Source organism: Salvelinus namaycush, chromosome 7, assembly GCF_016432855.1.
Source record: "Salvelinus namaycush isolate Seneca chromosome 7, SaNama_1.0, whole genome shotgun sequence".
NCBI classification, from domain to species: domain Eukaryota; kingdom Metazoa; phylum Chordata; class Actinopteri; order Salmoniformes; family Salmonidae; genus Salvelinus; species Salvelinus namaycush.
The window spans coordinates 60,345,664-60,367,878 of NC_052313.1; the positions used below are offsets into that span (position 1 = coordinate 60,345,664).

The 22,215-nt window shown below is 40.0% G+C and overlaps 1 protein-coding gene across 1 annotated transcript; it reads right to left on the bottom strand.

Moving 5' to 3' along the window:
• Positions 1 to 8,406: 8,406 nt before the first annotated feature.
• LOC120051553 (zinc finger protein 883-like) lies at positions 8,407 to 21,932 on the bottom strand. Its single transcript, XM_038998493.1, has 3 exons — positions 21,844 to 21,932; positions 10,475 to 10,717; positions 8,407 to 10,200 (listed from the first exon to the last, which is right to left on the bottom strand). The coding sequence occupies exons 2-3, from the start codon at positions 10,569 to 10,571 to the stop codon at positions 8,789 to 8,791; spliced, it is 1,509 nt and encodes a 502-aa protein (XP_038854421.1). The 5' UTR covers positions 10,572 to 10,717; positions 21,844 to 21,932; the 3' UTR covers positions 8,407 to 8,788.
• Positions 21,933 to 22,215: the final 283 nt, after the last annotated feature.

A 22,215-nucleotide genomic window follows, 5' to 3' on the forward strand; every position in this document is an offset into this window, starting at 1 on the left:
TGATGAACTGTTTCAGTGAGAAGGTAGATCTTATTTCATGCCACTGAGACTTGCGTGGTTTGACACCAGTATTGTCAGCATTTGTTTTATTCACTGAGCTATCAGGAGTGATCAGAGTATAGACTAAAGAAGTGAAGTAGACAAACTGCCAGTGATGTAGTTCTATGAAATGAGTCTGTGTAGTTACTAACACTGGTGAGAGTGAGTGGAGGATGATATGGCTTATTTATGACTTTTGCCCCTTTTTAGAATAGTTTTATTCCCCTGTATTGTACAGCCTACTGATATGAATACATATGTTACCCGGTACAGCCAGAAGAGGACTGGCCACCCCTTTGGGCCTGGTTCCTCTCTGCGTTTCTTCCAAGGTTCCTGCTTTCTAGGCCACTGTGCTTCCACATCTGCATAGGTTGCTCTTTGGGGTTTTAGGCTGCGTTTCTGAAAAGCATTTTGTGACAACTGCTGATGTAAAAAGCGTTTATAAAATAAATTTGATTGACATGGACAGTACCAGTCAAAGATTTGGACACCTACTTATTCCAGGGTTTTCTTTATTTTTACTATTTTCTACATTGTAATATAAGTGAAAACAAACTTTAAGTAACACATATGTAATCATGTAGTAACCAAAAAAGTGAGAATCTTCAAAGTAGCCACCCTTTGCCTTGGTAACAGCTTTGCACACGCTTGGCATTCTCTCAACCTGCTTCATGAGGATGTCACCTGGAGTGCATTTCAATTAACAGGTGTGCCTTGTTAAAAGTTAATTTGTGGAATTTCTATCCTTAGTGCGTTTTAGCCAATCAGTTGTGTTGTGGAGAGGTAGGGGTGGTATACCGAAGATAGCCCTATTTGGTAAAAGAGCAAGGCCATATGGCAAGAACAGCTCAAATAAACAAAGAGAAATGACACTCCATTACTTTAAGACATGAAGGTCAATCAATGCGGAACATTTTATAGAACTTTGAAAGTTTCTTCAAGCGCAGTTGCAAAAACCATCAAGCGCTATGATGAAACTGGCTCTCACGAGGACTGCCACAGGAAAGGAAGATCAAGAGTTACTTCTGCTGCAGAGGAGAAGTTCATTAGAGTTACCAGCCTTAGAAATTTCATCCCAAATAAATGCTTCAGAGTTCAAGTAACATACACATCAACATCAACTGTTCAGAGGAGACTGCGTGAATCAGGCCTTCATGGTCGAATTGATGCAAATAAACCACTACTAAAGGACACCAATAAGAAGAGACTTGCTTGGACCAAAAAACACAAGCAATGGACATTAGACCGGGGGAAATCTGTAATTTCGTGTGATTAGTCCAAATCTGAGATTTTTGGTTCCAACCGCTTTGTCTTTATGAGACGCAGAGTAAGTGAATGGATGATCTCTGCATGTGTGGTTCCCACTGTGAAGCATGGAGGTGTGATGGTGGGGTGTTTTGCTGGTAACACTCAGTGATTTATTTAGAATTCAACGCACACTTAACCAGCATGGTTACCACATTAGTCTGCAGTGATATGCCATCCCATCTGGTATGGGCTTAGTGGGACTCATTTGTTTTTCAACAGGACAATGACCCAAAACACCCATCCAGGCTGTGTATGGGCTATTTGACTTAGAATGAGAGTGATGGAGTTCTGCATCAGATGACCTGGCACAATCCCCCGACCTCAACCCAATTGAGATGGTTTGGGATGAGTTGGACCGCAGAGTGAAGGAAAAGCAGCCAACAAGTGCTCAGCATATGTGGGAGCTCCTTCAAGACTGTTGAAAAATCCTTCCAGGTGAAGCTGGTTGAGAGAATGCCAAGTGTGAAAAGCTGTCATCAAGGCAAAGGGTGGCTACTTTGAAGAATCTAAAATATATTTTGATTTGTTTAACACTTTTTTTGGTTACTACATGATTCCATGTGTTATTTCATAGTTTTGATGTCTTCACTTATTCTACAATGTAGAAAATGGTAAAAATTAAGAAAAACCCTTGAATGAGTAAACGTTAGACTGGTACTGTATGTCACACACTGACTAGTTCTTCTGATGTTGTTCACACAGGAAACCATGTTGACACATTCTCTACATCCAGAGAGCAACAGCAGGAAGGTCATAGAGCTAAGAGGTCTCATCACTGCCCACATTGTGAAGAGATTTTCCCATTTCTATCAAAGCTAAAAATACACCAAAAAATATACACAGGAGAGAATCTGTATTCCTGTACTGACTGTGGGAAGAATTTCACAACATTAAAGGTTCTGATCGTTCATCAGAGAGTGCATGAACGGATACACACAGGAGAGAAGCCTTACTCCTGCTCTGACTGTGGAAAGAGTTTTTCTCGACTGGGCACCTTAAAAAGACACCAAGGTAAACATAAAGGACCACTGATCTGACTGTGGAAAATGTTTTAAAACAACAGATGAGCTAAAATGTCATCAGAGAACACTGTCGTGTCTTTGGCATCATTAAACTGAAGATGAATCTTTATCAAATGACTCTCTGTAATTATTATTACGCGATTAAACTGATTAATCATGTAACTGTAATTAACTAGGAAGTCGGGGCACCAAGGAAAATATTCAGATTACAAAGTTCGAATTTTCCTAATATAACTTTTCAGATATTTTCATATCTGCTCAATAGTCTTCTGATGAATGAATTCTTCTTTATTTTACCTCACGTTAGTCTCATTCCAAATGTCGTTAATTGTTGGTTATCTGCACGAACCCAGTCTTCACTGAGTCATCCATACATCAATTGTCTTAAATCATTTATTTACTAACTAAGTAATTCACAGAAATGCATAAAGAAACAGTAGATAGTGACAAGGAAATGATAACGGAGTTTCCCTAGTGGGATAAACCGGCATCGCGGCTTGGTGGACAAAAGGGAAGTGGGTGTCGACTGAGATGACAACACACAGTTGATAATTATAACAATTGAAATGCTAATCCTTTGCACATGAACGCTCACTCTTTCGGGAACAATTGCAATCAATATACATATTTACGCTCAGTGTGTCGTCGGGATCTCTGTTGAAAAGTATGTTTCTGTTGGAGAGTCTGTCCGCCCTCTCAGTCGTGGTTAGAATGGATAGTTCAGAGGGACATTCGTTCATGTCGTTATGGATAGATGTTTCAGCGGTTGTCGGTCTTTGTGTTCAATGATACCGAATTCCTAGCTGCAGACTAGTAATTAATATCAAAGACTTGTTCTTATTCTGTCGGTATCGATAGTCTAAGAGTTTAACCACGTGGTATGGTTAAAAGATTCAGCCATCTACTCAAACCTTGGCCCTCTCGTTATCGAGGTAAGCTGGTCTGCAACCTTTGTCCTCTCGTGATTGAGAGAAACATGGTCTGGTGAGAAATTCTCACGGTGGGGGTTTTATTCGGGAGTTGCAGAAAAGGGCCTGTCCCTAACTGGGCTCATGGGCGGTCCTCTGATTTAGTTAAACTCAAAAGGGAATTGGGCCTCCCGGGTGGCGCAGTTAGCACTGCGATGCAGTGCCCTAGACCACTGCGCCACCCGGGAGGCCCAATTCCCTTTTGAGTTTAACTAAATCAGAGGACCTAGCGTCGTCCGGGTTAGGGAGGGTTTGGCCGGTAGGGATATCCTTGTCTCATCGCGCTCCAGCGACTCCTGTGGCGGGCCGGGCGCAGTGCGCGCCAGCCAAAGGGGCCAGGTACACGGTGTTTCCTCCGACACATTGGTGCGGCTGGCTTCCGGGTTGGAGGCGCGCTGTGTTAAGAAGCAGTACGGCTGGTTGGGTTGTGCTTCGGAGGACGCATGGCTTTCGACCTTCGTCTCTCCCGAGCCCGTACGGGATTTGTAGCGATGAGACAAGGTAGTAATTACTAGCGATTGGATACCACGAAAAATTGGGGAGAAAATGGGATAATTTTTTTTTTTTTTTAATAAAAATAAAAACTCAAAAGGGAATTGGAGTTTCCTTCATTAAACAGTCCAAAATCACATTACACAATTTTACAAACAGTATCATCCTCACTCATTCATCCTATACAACAATTAGATGTAAACCTCATATCTGAGGCTATTATATAAACAGCGTTATGGTAATGTGGCCGCACCGTCTCCCATGACCTTCCCCAAGTTGTAACAAACGGACCAGTTCGTAGCTGGATTCTTCACCAATCTTTTATACCTTCTCCAGAACATATATGTTGTTCGGACCTCAAGTTCTGTGAGGTGGAAGAAATTCCTTTGTTCTCTTCTATGAAAACTCCCTCTCTATACTGTGGCCATGAGGAGATAATCTCCTCCAGGAATTTACGACCTCTCTCTGACCACAGCAGCCTAGTTGTAGGGGGCAGGGAGGGGGATGGGGCTTGCTGTACCCAAAGAGGGCAAAGTCATGACAACACACATAGGAGAGAAGCCTTATCACTGCTCTGACTGTGAGAAGAGATTCTACAGATTGGGCCATTTAAAGACACCAATGTATACATAAAGGAGAGAAGCCTCATCAGTTGTCCTAGACCAGCTGAGATTAGACACTCCACTTCATTATCTCATAAACTAATTGGCAACGTTGAATTGGATCAAATGAAGAAAGTGTAGAACACTATTGTAATCCTATAGTTTCTCACTGTGAGAGAACCATGCAGAGGAAAGGGAGTGTTATAGAATGTTAGCCTCTCTTTACTGATCATTGTGCATCTTGTCAGTTTTTGGTGTGTTTTGTTAGCTTCTACTGTAAAGATATTGAGATGACCTTGGATTTGCCCTTAGGGTTGAATATCCTCTGTGAGGCGTCTCACAATGGAGTCTGATGGTTGACTGGATGGTACTGCTTCCCTCTGCAGTTTCCCGTGGGAATGAGCTGGTAGGACGCCTGCTCTTTCCATGACATAGACTGACCAGGTGAACCCAGGTGAAAACTATAATCCTTAATGTAGTTTTTATTATGGATTTATTATGGATCCCCATTAGCTTTCAGCAGAAAACAAGACTGCAGTTGCAGTGGGCTAAGAAATGAAAAGACTGGACACTGGAGAATTTGAAAAACATTTCCTGGTCTGATGAATCTCTGTTCCTGCTGTTTCATGCTAATGGGAGGACTAGGGTATGGAGGAAATCATGAGTACATGCATCATGCCTCGTGTCATCTTTGCAGGCTGGTGGTGATGGTGTGGAGTGTGTTTTCATGCCACACACTGGGCCCCTTGATAAAAGTGGAGCAACGTTTGAATAGCACAGGATATCTAAACATCATTGCCAACCAGGTGCATCCCTTCATGGCAGCAGTGTATCCATCTGCAAATAGATTTTTTCAGCAGGATTATGCCACACGGCTTGTCCAGGAATGGTTCCAAGAACATGACAGTGAATTCAGCTTACTGCAGTGGCCTGCCGAGTCACCAGATCTCAATCCAATTGTTCGTCTGTGGCAGGAGCTATTCGGAGTATTATACTTTCCAAAATAATAACTACATGGCCAGGACATATACCACAAATGTTGTTTTACAGGAAATTCAACCCCTGACATACATTTTCTTTCCGGTATGAGGGTGAAGGAAGAAATCCCCCTTGGTCATTGTATTACAGTTCTCACAATGATCTGGGGGGAGGGTGGATAGGAAATGCTGTTTTCAGTTTTCTGTGAGAATGAGCTGGTAGACACTACATGTATCAGAGATGGTGTGATGATCAGTTTTCACCACTAGTTTGGGTAGATACATATTTTACTACGCAATTTTACTATTGATGCACAGGCTATGAAATGACTACATGTTTATTAAATTGTATTTTATTATGAATGTCATTGAATTACTCCATTGATCTGACAATATAAAATAAAGTTAGACTTGAATGAATTTGTGCTGCTCAATCTCTTCTCTATCATTAAATACTAAAAATGGGTTGAAGCTAAATAATTCCTGTTTGTATGAAGCTGAAACGAACAGGAAATGTAAATGAGCATTACATTTGACCTCAGCACTGACATGGTTTTTCATCAGCTTTGAGACCAGATACAGTACTGCAGCTTTATTGATCTACTGAATGTCTTTGTTTAATTCATGGAATTCTAAAGAATATGTTTCTATTTATCTACTCAAAACATGTCACTACATCTCTACACATCACCATGGTGACAAGCCCATTCATTAGCCACCAGTAATGTCTACAATGCATACAAATAGATGTTAATCAGTATAAAGTGCTTGTTTTATAAAGGTACCAAAGCCCAGAAACAGCATTACCCCTGCAATTCAATAATGACCCAGTTAGCATTGGAGAATGGAACCAGAGAGGAAGCTTGTGTTACCTTTCTCACAACATTACAGTATTAATTTCAACAGACCTTTTCCACACCCCTTTGTTAGAGCTCAATATATACCCAAGACTATATTGAGGGTCAGGCTGTTGTAATGCCCAGTTGATTATGTAAATAGTCTTGAAGACTTTAATTTAGATTTGTTTATTTCACATCCATTAAGTAGATACTAAATAACCTCACTCTTTTTTCAGCTTTTAAAATGTTTTATTTCATTTTCTAAAGCCTTCTCACACCCAGACTTTTGAAATTCTTCTATGTATTATACTTCCAAAAGTCTTTAAAAATATTTAATGCACCAGTTTAAAAAAGTGTCATGACTATCATTACCAAATAGTCTATAATTTCATCAAATTGTCAAATTATTATTATGTGAACTTTATTTGAACTTACGATACACAGAATCATCTAGAATGTCAGCCTAAAATCTTCGGGCATGGACTGTCCAAGGTGTTGAGAGCGTTCGACAGGGATGCTGGTCCATGTTGACTCCAATGCTTCCTACAATTGTGTCAAGTTGGCTGGGAGTGGATCTACTCCGAATAGCTTGTTCCATCTCCTCCCACAGATGCACAATTACAGGGAATTCAGTGAGCTGAATTCACTGTAATGTTCTTGGAACCATTCCTGGACAAGCCTTGTGGCATAATGCATAATCCTGCTGAAAAAAATAATTTGCAGATGGATACACTGCCACCATGAAGGGATGCACCTGATTGGCAATGATGTTTAGATATTGTGGTGGAATTATTGTAATCAAAAGGAGAGACTTATACATTTCTTCAAAACAATCAAACTTTATTTAATTACTGCAGTAATGGAGCTTGTCAATGACCCTCCCGTAGGTGATTCGTCGAGAGCCCAACCAGCAGGAATAAGCCACAGCATTTTATAGCAAAGTCCATCCTCTTGGATGTTCATGACAAACAACAGATTTATGGAATGGGCCACAAGGTAAGGATTCATATGAAAGGTACTAATATCTCATCGTGTAGAGACCAGGGTCTGGCCCCCCAACTCTCCACTGGAGCCATCTCCCCCTGGTACCTCAGGACAGAAACATTAACTCCTTCTATGGAATGCGGTCTTGTTAGGTTTATCAACCTAAGACAACGTAAATCTTCTGTCAGTGTTAAATCTCCCAGAGGCCCATTTTCAGTTCACACAGAAACCATAGAGTTATAAGAACCCTCTATTCTGTTGCAATAAACAACCATTTGATAAAATTAAACTATAACATAATCTTGCAATTTTGCTCTCACAATATCCTGTGGCATTCAAACATTGCTCAACTTTTATCAAGGTGCTCAATGTGTGCCCTGAAAACACACCCCAGCCATCACACCACCAGCCTGCAATGCTGATATACGGTATGGATGCAGGCAGTGGTGTAAAGTACTGAAGTCAAAATTATTTAAACTACTTTAGTAGTTTTGGGGGGGGTTCTGTACTTTACTATTTATATTTTTGACAACTTTTATTTCACTACATTCCTAAAGAAAATAATGTACTTTTTACTCCATACATTTTCCCTGACACCCAAAAGTACTCATTACATTGTTTAGGATTAGCAGGACAGAAAGTGGTCCAATTCACACACTTATCAAGATAACATCCCTGGTCATCCCTACTGCCTCTGATCTGGCGGACTCACTAAACACAAATGCTTCATTTGTAAATTACGTCTGAGTGTTGGAGTGAGCCCCTGGCTATCCGTAATATAAAAACAACAGTTTTGCAGTCTGGTTTGCTTAATTTAAGGAATTTGAAATTATTCATACTTTTGATTAAGTATATTTTAGCAATTACTTTTACTTTTGATATATAAGTATATTTACAACCAAAAGCTTTTAGACTTTTACTGAAGTAGTGTTTTACTGGGTGACTCACTTTTACGTGAGTCATTTTTTATTAAGGCATGATTAAATTCACTCAAGTATGACAGTTAGGTATTTTTTCCACCACTGGATGCATGTACTCGTGGTTTCCTAAATACCTTAGCCGTCCCATCAGCGTGAAACAGCAGGAACCGGGATTCATCAGACCAGGCAACAGATTTCCAATTTTCCAGTGTCCAGTGTTTTCATTCCTTAGCCCACCTGGTCTGTCTGTCATGGAAAGAGCAGGTGCCCTTAATGTTTTTTTTTTTTTTTTTTTTTTTTTTACAATAGTGTTCTATTCTTCATTTGATCCAATTCAATGTTGGCAATTATTTAATGACATGAGAATGAAGTGGAGTGTCTAATCTTAGCTGGTCTGAGAGAACTGATGAGGCTTCTCTCCTTTATGTATACATTGGTGTCTTTTAAAATGTCCCAATCTGTAGAATATCTTCTCACAGTCAGTGCTTTGATAAGGCTTCGGTCAAGTGTGTATCCGTTGGTGTGTCTTTACATTTCCCAATCGGGAGAAACTCTTGCCACATTAAGAGCAGGAGTAAGGCCTCTCTCCAGTGTGTTCTGACAAACCTTTAGGTCAGTTGATGCTGTCAGAGCAGGATTAAGTCTTAACTCCTGTATGCATACGTTCATGTGTTTTTAAGTCCCCCAGTTTAGAGAACCTCTTTCCACAGTCAGAGCAGGAGTAAGGCTTCTCTCCTGTGTGTGTTCTCTGATGAACTTTTTGATCAGATGATGTTTTGAAGTATTTTTCACAGTAAAAGCAGGAGTAAGGCTTCTCTCCTGTATGTACACGTTCATGTGTTTTTAATTCGCCCAGTTGAGAGAAACTCTTTCCACAGTCGGAGCAGGAGTAAGGCTTCACTCCTGTATGTATACGTTCGTGTCTATTTAAGTGGCCCAGTTGAGAGAACCTCTTTCCACAGTCAGAGCAGGAGTAAGGCTTCTCTCCTGTGTGTGTTCTCTGATGAACTTTTTGCTCAGTTGATGTTTTGAAGCATTTTTCACAGTCAGAGCAGGAGTAAGGCTTCACTCCTGTGTGTATATGTTCATGTGTTTTTAAGTCGCCCAGTTGAGAGAAACTCTTTCCACAGTCAGAGCAGGTGTAAGGCTTTTCTCCTGTGTGATTTCTCTGATGAACTTTTAGAGCAGTTGATCTTTTGAAGGATTTTTCACAGTCAGAGCAGGAGTAAGGCTTCTCTCCTGTGTGTGTTCTCTGATGAACTTTTCGGTTAGTTGATGTTTTGAAGCATTTTTCACAGTAAAAGCAGGGGTAAGGCTTCTCTCCTGTGTGTGTTCTCTGATGAACCTTCTGCTCAGTTGATGTTTTGAAGCATTTTTCACAGTCAGAGCAGGAGTAAGGCTTCTCTCCTGTGTGTGTTCTCTGATGAACTTTTTGCTCAGTTAATGTTTTGAAGCATTTATCACAGTCAGAGCAGGAGTACGGCTTCTCTCCTGTATGTATACGTTCATGTGTTTTTAAGTCACCCAGTTGAGAGAAACCCTTTCCACAGTCAGAGCAGGAGTAAGGCTTCTCTCCTGTGTGTGTTCTCTGATGAACTTTTAGAGCAGTTGATCTTTTGAAGCATTTTTCACAGTCAGAGCAGGAGTAAGGCTTCTCTCCTGTATGCACACGTTCATGTGTTTTTAAGTTGTACAGTTTAGAGAAACTCTTTCCACAGTCAGAGCAGGAGTAAGGCTTCGCTCCTGTGTGTATACGTTCGTGTCTTTTTAAGGTGCACAGTTGAGAGAAACTCGCCCTGCAGTCAGAGCAGGAGTAAGGCTTCTCTCTGTGCACTCTCTGATGAACTGCCAGAGCCTTTGATGTTGTGAAATTCTTCCCACAGTCAGTACAGGAAAACAGATTATCTCCTGTGTGTATTTTTACATGTAATTTTAGCTTTGATAGAATTGAAAAATTCTTCTCACAATGTGGGCAGTGGTGAGACCTCTTAGCTCTGTGATCTTCCTGCTGTTTCTCTCTGAATGTAGAGAATGTCTCAACATGGTCTCCTGTGTGAACAACATCAGAAGAACCAGTCAGTGGTGTGATATACACTACAGGTCAAAAGTTTTAGAACACCTACTCATTCAAGGGTTTTTCTTTATTTTTACTATTTTCTACATTGTATAATAGTGAAGACATCAAAACTATGAAATAACACACATGGAATCATGTATTAACCAAAAAAGTGTTAAACAAATCAAAAGACATTATAATTGAGATTCTTCAAATAGCCACCCTTTGCCTTGATGACAGCATTGCACAATATTGTTATTCTCTTACTTTGAGAAAGAGATTTCCCAATCTTATCTTCTTCGTCTTTAATGTTGACATTCAGCTCCATTGTTTGACTGCAGTCTTCCAGCTTCACTGATGTCATCTCTGGATCCTGCAGTGCAAACTGGGCTCCACTGTCACAATCAGGACCCAGTGACTGTAGGTTTGGACTCAGTGTGGAAGGAGAGAGGCAGACTGGGTTTGTCCTCACTATTGATGTTACCGGCTTCAGACTTAATTCTAGTCGTCCTGTAGTAACATTGAGAAACAGACAGAAAGTTATCTTGACAGTTCTGGCACTTTATTCTAAAAATATATATATTTATTCTAGTTAAATTATCTATTTCAGTGCTTGTCTTGGACTGAAATAGGTGCTGGTACTCATTTTTAGGTGCAGGAGCTCCAAAATACTGTTAATATTCTGTCCAAGTGAAGCACTGATCTCATTTCAATAGATCAGGTAGATAAGCATCTAGAACAAAGCATGAATTCATTACAATTAGACAAAGTACCTACTTTAAATTAGTCTACACAAAGTGCACTTAACCTATAGTAGAGTTTCCCAAATTTGCATAAATGACTAAAAACCATTTACTACAAAGTTGCAGTATATGTTTTAGGCAGCACTATGTACTATTTTCCTGAATAACCTTGTCTTTACTGTATTATTTCAATGAAAAACAAATTATTTCACATTCACACCATAGTAACATTTATAGATAAATATAGAAACAACTGAATGTGTCTGAATATTAGTACACATGTAGAAAACTGATAATCATTACATTCAGCTTCAAAACAGTAGTGCAACTGTAAAATTGTGTCTCTGCACCAGCACTGCCTGCACTGAAGTCTGTTGACGCAGACAGAGTGGGTGCCACCATTTTAACAGCTTGAGAATTTTACACAAAACCAATAACATGCTAAACGAACTCTAATCTCAAATAAATAGATTGAATGGATGTACATAATTTCCTCAGACAAACTGTCGTGGAAAATTGCAAGATTGTTATAATGCTTGTATTGCATTATAATGGTTGTTTTATTTGACAGAATAGAGTATTCTGTTAACTATTGTGTGTGTTCCACTGAGGATGGGCCTCTATGAGATTGCACTGACAGAGGAGATTTACGATGTCTTTGGGTGATAAAACCTAAAGAGCATTACAGATAACATGAGGTACTGTTTTTGTGCTATGAAGTATGGTAGTGAGAGGAAGCCCACTGGCTGGCAGTGGGAGAAGATGGATTTTGGCCGACATTCTGCAAATGTTCTAATCGATGAAACATCTGATCTTAACTTCTTACGGATCATTGGGGGAAACAGCAGAGTGCGAAATTCAAAATACAAAAGTAGTAATATTATACATTCATTAAAATACAAGTGTTATACACAATTTAGCTTAGAATCTTGGTAATCGAACCGCTTTGTCCGATTTACAAAAGGCTTTACGGTGAAAGCATAGCATTTGATCATCTGAGGCAAAAAGGGTCCCAGTTACACAATGAACGGTCGTTTTGTTCGATAAAGTCCTTTATATCCCAAAGATGTCCGTTTATTTGGCGTGTTTGATTCTGAAACCCACCTGTTCCAACTCTCCTAACATGCCTACAAAGGAATCTAAAAAGTTTTGTAAACTTCGTCCAAACAATTCAAACAACGTTTCTAATCCAAACTCAGGTACCCTAATGTAAATAATCAATAAAATTTAAGACGGAATATACTGTGTTCAATACCGGAGAAAAAAAACAAGGAGTGCGCACTCATTCACGCGCCAAAAGACTAGAGTCCTTCTGATGGATACTTCGAAAGAATACGAATACTTCTTAAATTTTCAAAAAACAAGCATGAAACAATTTCTAAAGACGGGTGACATCTAGTGGAAGCCATAGGAACTGCAACCTGGGTCCTAATTATTAGACTTTCCCATAGAAAAGCATTGAAAAGTCTTGATTGATTGTCCTCAGGGTTTCGCCTGCCAAATCAGTTCTGTTATACCCACAGACAATATTTTAACAGTTTTAGAACCTTCAGAGTGCTGTCTATCCAAGGCGGTATTTTGACGTCCGGATGAAAAGCGTGCCCGAAGTAAACTGCCTGCTACTCAGGCCCAGAAGCTAGGATATGCATATAATTGGTAGTCTTGGATAAAAAAAACTCAAAAGTTTGCAAAACTGTTAAAAATAATGTCTGTGAGTATAACAGAACTGAAATGGCAGGCGAAACCCCAAGGACAAACCATTTAAAAAAAATATAAAATCAACATACCACTGATTTCAATGCCTGCCATTTATAATAGGGCAAAATCGTCCCTGATTGCAGTTCCTAGGGCTTCCACTAGATGTCAAGTGTTTAGAAAGAGTTTCAGGCTGGTTTTTGGAAAAACGAGGGAGAAGTTAGGTTTTCTAAGTGGCTCCCATTTTGGCTGTAGTGTTTCCAAGCGCATGGCCGAGAGAGCACGTTCTTTTTGTTTATCTCCGGTAAAGACAATAACGATTCTCCTTCTTAAATTGTAATGTTTATTTGTGTATTAGGGTACCTAAGGACTGATCAAAAACATTGATTAACTTGTTTGGATAAGTTTATTGGTAACGTTTGGGATTCATTTTGTATGCATTTTGAAGGAGGGAAACCGAGTGGATAATTGACTGAAGAGCGCCTGCTAAACTGAGTTATGGATATAAAAGAAGGAATTTATCGAACAAAAGGACCATTTGTAATGTAACTGGGACATTTTGGAGTGCCAACAGAAGATCTTCAAAGGTAAGGCATATATTATATTGCTATTTCTGACTTTCGTGTCACAACTCCCTGGTGGAAAATTATGTTATGCATTTGTGTGCTGGATGCTGTACTCAGATAATCGCATGGTTTGCTTTCGCTGTAAAGCCTTTTTGAAATCTGACACCTTGCCTGGATTAAGGGAGAAAGACACGTTTATGGCTCTTATCACTTAGTTTCCTGCCTAGCAGTTAAGATACAATGTTTGTTCAGAAGTGTAGGAGTAGACTCAGCCTAGGAGAAAGGGTTAAATATCAGTGCTTGTGTGGACAATGTCTTTGTCTAATACAGCTGTATTGATCCTCTGGGAAGAATCAACTTGGTTTGAGCTTTCATAGAGTCTGTAAAGTTTTTAACTCAGAGAATTACAACCTAACACTACTAAGTAACAAAATGGTCCATACATATAGCGTTAACGTAGTATATACAGTCGTATGAAAAAGTTTGGGCACCCCTGACAATTCCCATGATTTCCATTTATAAATAATTGGGTGTTTGGATCAGCAATTTCATTTTGATCTATCAAATAACTGATGGACACAGTAATATTTCAGTAGTGAAATGAGGTTTATTGGATTAACAGAAAATTTGCAATATGCATCAAAACAAAATTAGACAGGTGTATAAATTTGGGGACCCCAATAGAAAAATCACATCAATATTTAGTAGAGCCTCCTTTTGCTAAAATAACAGCCTCTAGACGCTTCCCTTAGCCTATAATTCGTGTCTGGATTCTGGATGAAGGTGTTTCGGACCATTCCTCCTTACAAAACATCTCCAGTTCAGTTAGGTTTGATGGTTGCCGAGCATGGACAGCCCGCTTCAAATCATCCCACAGATTCTCAATGATATTCAGGTCTGGGGACTGGGATGGCCATTCCAGAACATTGTACTTGTTCCTCTGCATAAATGCCCGGGTAGATTTTGAGCAGTGTTTTGGGTCGTTGTCTTGTTGAAATATCCAGCGCAGGCGTAACTTCAACTTTGTGACTGATTCTTCAACATTATTCCCAAGAATCTACTGATATTGAGTGGAATCCATGTGACCCTCAACTTTAACAAGATTCCCAGTACCGGCACTGGCCACACAGCCCCACAGCATGATGGAACCCCCACCAAATTTTACTGTGGGTAGCAAGTGTTTTTCTTGGAACGCTGTGTTATTTTGCCGCCATGCATAACGTCCCTTGTTATGACCAAATAACTCAATCTTTGTTTCATCAGTCCACAGCACCTTATTCCAAAATGAAGCTGGCTTGTCCAAATGTGCGTTTGCATACCTCAAGCGACTGTTTGTGGCGTGTGTGCAGAAAAGGTGTCTTCCGCATCACTCTCCCATGCAGCTTCTCCTTGTGCAAAGTGCGCTAAATTGTTGGACGATGCCCAGTGACACCATCTGCAGCAAGATGATGTTGTAGGTCTTTGGTGGTCTGTGGGCTGTTTTTGACCGTTCTCACCATCCTTCGCCACTCCGATATTTTACTTGGCCTGCCACTTCTGGCCTTAACAAGAACTGTGTCTGTAGTCTTCCATTTCCTCACTATGTTCCTCACAGTGGACACTGACAGCTTAAATCTCTGCGATAGCTTTTTGTAGCCTTCCTCTAAACCATAATGTTGAACAATCTTTGTTTTCAGGTCATTTGAGAGTTGTTTTGAGGCCCCGATGTTGCCACTCTTCAGAGGAGAGTCAAAGAGAACAACAACTTGCAATTGGCCACCTTAAATACCTTTTCTCATGATTGGATGCACTTGTCTATTAAGTTCAAGGCTTAATGAGCTCACCAAACCAATTGTGTGTTCCAATTAATCAGTGCTAAGTAGTTACAGGTATTCAAATCAACAGAATGACAAGGGTGCTCACATTTTTGCATAGCCTATTTTTCACATCTGATTTAATTTCATACAACTTAATATTGCTACACTAAAAATCTTTGTCTGGACAATACCCCAGTACTCAGCTTTTATTAGAAAATGAATGGCATGCCACTGTGATCATTTTCTGTGATGACAGAGTAAATTATTATGCAGCCTCGAGGGGTGCCCAAACTTTTTCATACGACTGTATATACCATGATACCTTAATAAACCAAGAAAGTATCAAAGATCAGAAATTAACAGCCTGTGTAGAAAAAGCGATACCATTGAATATGTGCTACGCTACCCAAAGGCCCTTTGCACATGATGTTAGAATTGCATGTGTGTCTCAATCATTTTAGTCCAAGTATATGATCAAAAGGCCTCAATCATTCTTAAATGGAAAAAGTTTGGAACCACCAATAATTTTTCTAGAGAGAATTTTTCAGCTGGCCGCCCGGCCAAACTGTGATATCGGGGGAGAAGGACCTTGGTCAGGGAGGTGACTGGGGGACTAATCAGGATCGAGTGGAAAGATGAAAGGAGCAAAATACAGAGAAATCCTTGATGAAAACCTGCTCCAGAGTTCTCAGGAACTCTGACTGTGGCGAAGGTTCACCTTCCAACAGGACAAAGACCCTAAATACACAGCCAAAACAACGCAGAAGTGGCTTCGGAACAAGTCTCTGAAAAAAAGTTGTATAATTTTGTTAATTTCTAAAAACCTGTGTTTGCTTTGTCATTATGGGGTAGTGTGTAGATTGATGAGGGAAAAACGATTTAATATATTTTATAATAAGGCTGTAACGTAACAAAATGTGGAAAAAGTCAAGGGGTCTGAATAATTTTCCAACGCACTGTATGCTGAATCTTTTCAGCAAGGTTGCTTCCCCTCCTCTCTAAGGAGTGTTTTACTCTCATTCTGAAGCTTGATAAATCCCCAACAAAATGTAAAAGTTAGACCGATTTCTCTTCTGAAATCCCACTCAAGAATTAGTGCTGAAGCCTTAGCCAGGAGATTGGACAGAGTGCTCCCATATCTAATACACCAAGACCAAAATGGCTTTGTGAAAAACCATCAAGGTTTTCACAATGTGAGGAGAGTACTAAACATAGGGGACCCTTCACATGTGCACTGATACTGCCATACTCTCACTTGATGCAGAGAAGGCATTCCATAGAGTTGAGTGGTCTTATTTCAAGTGCTTAAGAGATTTGGGAACTACTTCAGTAAATGGATTAAGATATGATATACCGACCCCACTGGAGAGGTTGCAACTAACAACTTGTTTTCACCATTTTTTCAGCTTTTAGGGGGATGAGACAAGGATGTCCGGCCAGTCCAGGGCTCTTTCTTTTAGCTATAGAATCCTTTGCCATTGCAGTAAGGGCCCAGCCGTCAATAAGTGGAATTAAAACATCAGATTTCGAACATCGAGTGGACCTGTATGTGATGATACCCTCTTATTCCAAACAGATCTAAAGAACTCTTCCCTCTCCAATTTTTTTTATTTAACCAGGAAAAGCCTATTGAGACCCAGAGTCTCTTTTTCAAGGGAGACCTGGCAAAGAAGGCAGCAACAATCAACACATTACATAATTAAAAACATATAACAACATGATCCAGCACCCCCAAAAAATGCATCCTATCAATATTTTAAATTTGTTCAGTGGCACTAACATATCTAGTTGAAGCATGGATTGTAGACTATTCCATGCCTCTGGTGCACAAGAAGAGAAAGCAGTCTTGCCTAATACTGTGAATGTCCTGGGGACTTTGAGTAGCAACCACCTAGCAGACTGGGTATGGTAACTGCTGGTGGTGAAGGAGACCAGACTACAGATGTAAAGAGGGAGTTTACCCAAAAGGGCTTTGTAGATGAACACATTTAAATGTATCTTTCTGTGCATATAAAGTGAGGTCCAATCTACTATTTGGTACAAGGTGCAATGGTGGGTGAGTGACTTGGCATTTGTAATAAAGTGCAAGGATGCATGATAAACAGAGTCCAGTTTCTGTAAGACAGAGGAGGCTGCATGCATATACAACAAGTCACCATAATCAGTGACAGAGAGAAAATTTAAGCAGCTTTGTCACAAGATTATCCACATGAACTTTGAAGGACAACTTGTCATCCAACCAAATACCTAGGTATTTGTAGGATGACACTTTTTCAATGGATAAGCCACCAGATGTGACAATGCTAACCTTCTCTGGCAGAGTTCTAGCTCTGGGAAATGTCATGAATTTAGTTTTTTGTACATTCAAGACTAGTTTGAGACCATAAAGGGAGGCTTGCAGTGACTGAAAAGCAGTCTGGAGCTCTTCAACAGCCTGAACCAGAGAAGGAGCACATGAATATATGACTGTATCATCTGCAAATAGATGTAACTTTGCTGGTTGCATCCCATTTCCCAAATCATTAATAAAAATTGAGAACACTGGAGCTAAAATGGAACCCTGGGACACCTCTATTAATCTCAAGAAAGCTTGAGTTGTGATTGTCAGTATATACACAGTGTTCTGTCAGAAAGATAATTCCTAAACCAATTTACTGCCCCTTCACAGAGACCAATGTCTCTGAGTCTAGCTAGCAACAAGTCATGGTCAACTGAATCAAAGGCCTTTGATAAACCCACAAACAGAAAAGCCAGACTGAACCCCGCTCAGTATGTTCTTTTCAATGAAGAAGCTTTTTAACTGTGAGTTCACTAGGGATTCATAGACTTTGGCCAGGATAGGGAGTTTGGAGATAGGACGATAGTTATTAGCATCTGAGGGATCTCCACCCTTTAGCAGTGGGAGGACATAAGCTGATATCCAAATGCTGGGTATGGAATTGGTCAAGAGACTCAAGTTGAAAATGTGAGCCACAGGTTCAGTAATAATACCGGCTGCTATCTTTAAGGAGGTAAGAGTCCAGGTTGTCTGGACCTGCAGACTTTTTAGTGTCTATGGCCTTTAGTGCTTTATAGACATCAGTATAAGAAACAGGCTCAAAGTTAAAATGGTTCACATGAGGGCCTATATCATAGTTGACTAACAGAGCTTACATTAGAGGCCTGGGCCCCACCATTATCAAAAACTGAACCAGCATATATGAAGTGCTTGTAAAACCCCTACAATATGGGCTTTATCTTTCACATCATTAGAATCCATCATTAAATGGTCAGGAAGGTCAGAGGATACATTAGAACCTGACACTGATTGTTTAGCTTCCAGAACTTGGTAGGGTTGTTTAGGTTCTCTGTGACTACATTTAAATAGTCATCTGATTTGGACTTCCTGATCAAACCTGTGCATGTGTTTCTTAGTGCTCTGAAGGAGGCCCAGTCAACAGGAGCTTTTGTATGTCTAGTTTGACTCCAAGATATATTTCTCATTCTAATTCATTGTGCCAAGTTATCTGAAAACCAGGGAGTGTCCCTTCCACTGATTCTACATTTCTTCACAGGGGCAGGCTTATCACAAATGGACACAAATTTCATATAAAAATAGTCCCAGGCAGTGTCAACATCGGGAACCAGACTTACTCTGTCAATATTACGGTACAGATCATGTAAGAAGGCTTGCTCATCAAACTGTCTAAAATGTATTTTCTAAACATAACGGGGTTTGGCTTTGGTCATGTTTGTATTTCTAACACAAGCAATAGCACAGTGATCACTGACATTACAGAATATCCCAGTTGATGTGTATTTGTGAGGGGTATTCGTTAGAACAATGTCCAATAGAGTTGATTTGTTAGGTGCTCTGGGATTCGGTCTGGTCGGCACATTCATTAATTGAGCGAGATCCAGAGAGTCACACAGTTCTTTAAATAAGTCTGATACAGATGTAAGCATGCTCAAATCTCCCAAAAGAATGAATTCAGAGTCATTTAACTTGTGCAGGACATCAGAAAGAGTTTAGTGTGTCTCCCGAAGCCGGTCTGTAGCAGCTGACTACAGTGATGTGGGAGTCCTTACATACTTTCACTTTATCCGCAAGCAATTCAAAATGTTTGGCTTTGGTAATCGAGAGAATTTCAGAGGTGTTAAACTCAGATTTAACATAAATTGCAACCCCTCCTCCTTTACTCATCCGATCAGCTCTAAAAAAACATGTACCCATCTGTCATGAAGTTGCCTGCTTGGGTATTGCAAACCCCATCCCCCTCTCCCTGCCTCTCCCTTTCCTCCTTCAACCCATGCTGTGATCACAGAGAGACGTCGTAAATTCCTGAGAATTTCCTCATGGCTAAACAGTATTAGAGAGAGGGTAAACTTTCAGGACAAAGAGATTTCTTCCACCTCACAGTGGTATGGTTAAAAGATTCAGCCATCTACTCAAACCTTGGCCCTCTCGTTATCGAGGTAAGCTGGTCTGCAACCTTTGTCCTCTCGTGATTAAGAGAAACATGGTCTGGTGAGAAATTCTCACGGTGGGGGTTTTATTCGGGAGTTGCATAAAAGGGCCTATCCCAGGATGCCTGACCCAAACTGGGCTCATGGGCGGTCCTCTGATTTAGTTAAACTCAAAAGGGAATTGGAGTTTCCTTCATTAAACAGTCCAAAATCACATTACACAATTTTACAAACAGTATCATCCTCACTCATTCATCTTATACAACAATTAGATGTAAACCTCATATCTGAGGCTATTATATAAACAGCGTTATGGTAATGTGGCCGCACCGTCTCCCATGAGCTTCCCCAAGTTGTAACAAACGGACCAGTTCGTAGCTGGATTCTTCACCAATCTTTTATACCTTCTCCAGAACATATATGTTGTTCGGACCTCAAGTTCTGTGAGGTGGAAGAAATTCCTTTGTTCTCTATGGAAGCTCACTCTGTCTCTATACTGTGTGCATGAGGAGACAATATCTTCCAGGAATTTACGACCTCTCTGACCACAGCAGCCTAGTTGTAGGGGGCAGGGAAAGGCAGGGAGAGGGGGATGGGGCTTGCTGTACCCAAAGAAGGCAACGTCATGACAGTTAACCCACTGTTACTAGGCCATCATTGAAAATAAGAATTTGTTCTTAAAACTGACTCGCCTAGTTAAATAAAGGTTAAAAAATAAATAATAATACGTTTTGGCCTGGTTTAAAGAATGGACTTATACAAAAAAATTTTTTTTTTAAAGGGTCTCATGTCATTTGAGGAACTAAAGGGAAGATTTAACTTGAGAAGCTTTTCCAGTCTAAAACAATCAGCCCTACAACCTCATTTGACCACTTTAGAAACGCTCTCTGTTAATGTGTGTTATGGGAGAAGTCACATGATGTCATTATATGGGAAAATATCACCCTTGTTAAGCTCCAATTTGACCCTAATACCTCAGGCCTGGTGTGTTAAATGTAACACACATTTAGGCACCTTGTATCATTGCCTGGAGGAATGAGATACAAACGGTTTGGAACTCAGTACTGCGCTATATCTCTGAGATGACCTCTACTCCAATACCACTAATCCCTAAACTATGCCTCCTAAATCTTTACCCAGAGAATATCTCTTTACATAGGAGAGAAAAGAAAATGGTTGACCTCTGTCTATTACAAGCAAGATGTTTAATTGCTCTTCACTGGAAGTATGTCAGTTCCCCCGCACTTGGTCATTGGTTCAAATAATTAACGTCAAGCCTGGCTCTTGAAAATTGTACTTATATAGTGAAAAAGAAAGCCCCAGAGTTTCATAATATTTGGGATCTGTTTTGTGAGTTTTGCAAACCAGTGATATTGTAGAAGCCAGTGATATTGGTACTGTAAAACTGTATATTCTCTATTTTTATGTGAATTTTGGCTATAGTCGAAGTGTAATCTGCATTATCTGCGACTGCACATTATACTTTTTATTTATTTTTTATTATTCAATATGTTCTGGTAGCCTTCCCCAGATCTGTGCCTCAACATAATCCTTTCATGGAGCTCTACGTACAATTCCTTCGACCTCATGGCTTGGTTTTTGCTCTGACATGCACTGTCAAATGTGGGACCTTATATAGACAGGTGTGTGCCTTTCTAAATCTTGTCCAATCAATGTAATTCACCACAGGTGGACTCTCAATCAAGTTGTGGAAACATCTCAAGGATGATCAATGGAAACAGGATGCACCTGAGTTTAAGGTTGAGTCCCATAGCAATGGGTCTAAATACTTATGTAAATAAGGTATTTCTGTTTTTAATTTTTAATAAATGTGCAAACATTAAAAAAAAAAAAAAAAAAAACGGTTTGCTTTGTCATTATGGGGTATTGTGTGCAGATTGAGGAACTTTTTATTTAATCATTTTTAGAATAAGGCTGTAACGTAACAAAATGTGGAAAAAGTCAAGGGGTCTGAATACTTTCTGAATGCACTATATGTATTCACATAAGTAGGCTGTGCAATACAAAAGGCGAATAAAACTATTCGAAAAGTGGGTAAGAGTTGAAAGCTAAAAAGGGGGGGGGGGAAACCGTGAAAATTATGAGCCATATCATCCTTGTTTCATAGAACCCAAAAACACTGTCAGTTTGTCTACTTCACTTCTTTAGTCTACTCTTCTTTAGTCTACTCTCTGAGCACTCCAGATAGCTCAGTGAATAAAACAAATGCTGGCAATACTGGTGTCAAACCATGCAAGTCTCAGTAGCATGAAATAACATCTACCTTCTCATTGAAACAATTCATCATTGAAACAGTTCTACTGCAACTTTTCATACACAGTGGGAAGTTGGAATGAACACAAACTTAATTAGAAAAAACCTGTGCTTACTAAGAGAAACCAATTTCTCCTCCTCTTCATCTTTAATGTTGACATTCAGCTCCAGTGTTTGACTGCAGTCTTCCAGCTTCACTGATGCCATCTCTGGATCCTGCTGTGCAAACTGGGCTCCACTGTCACAATCAGGACCCAGTGACTGTAAGTTTGGACTCAGTGTGGAAGGAGAGAGGCAGGCTGGGTTTGTCCTCACTATTGATGTTACCGGCCTCAGACTTAATCTGAGTTGGCCTGTAGTAATAAAGAGAAACGAACACAAGTTATTGTCTTGACAGTTCTGTCACTTTATTCTATAAAAATATATTTAAGTCAATTATGTAATTACAATAGATCAGGTAGCTAAGCATTGACAACAAACCATTAATT

Coding starts and splice junctions, on each gene's coding strand:
- LOC120051553 (XM_038998493.1), bottom strand. CDS start 10,571: ATGACATCAGTGAAGCTGGAAGACTGCAGTCAAACAATGGAGCTGAAT. Junction 10,201..10,474: donor TGGGAAATCTCTTTCTCAAA/GTAAGAGAATAA, acceptor TTGTTCACACAG/GAGACCATGTTGAGACATTC.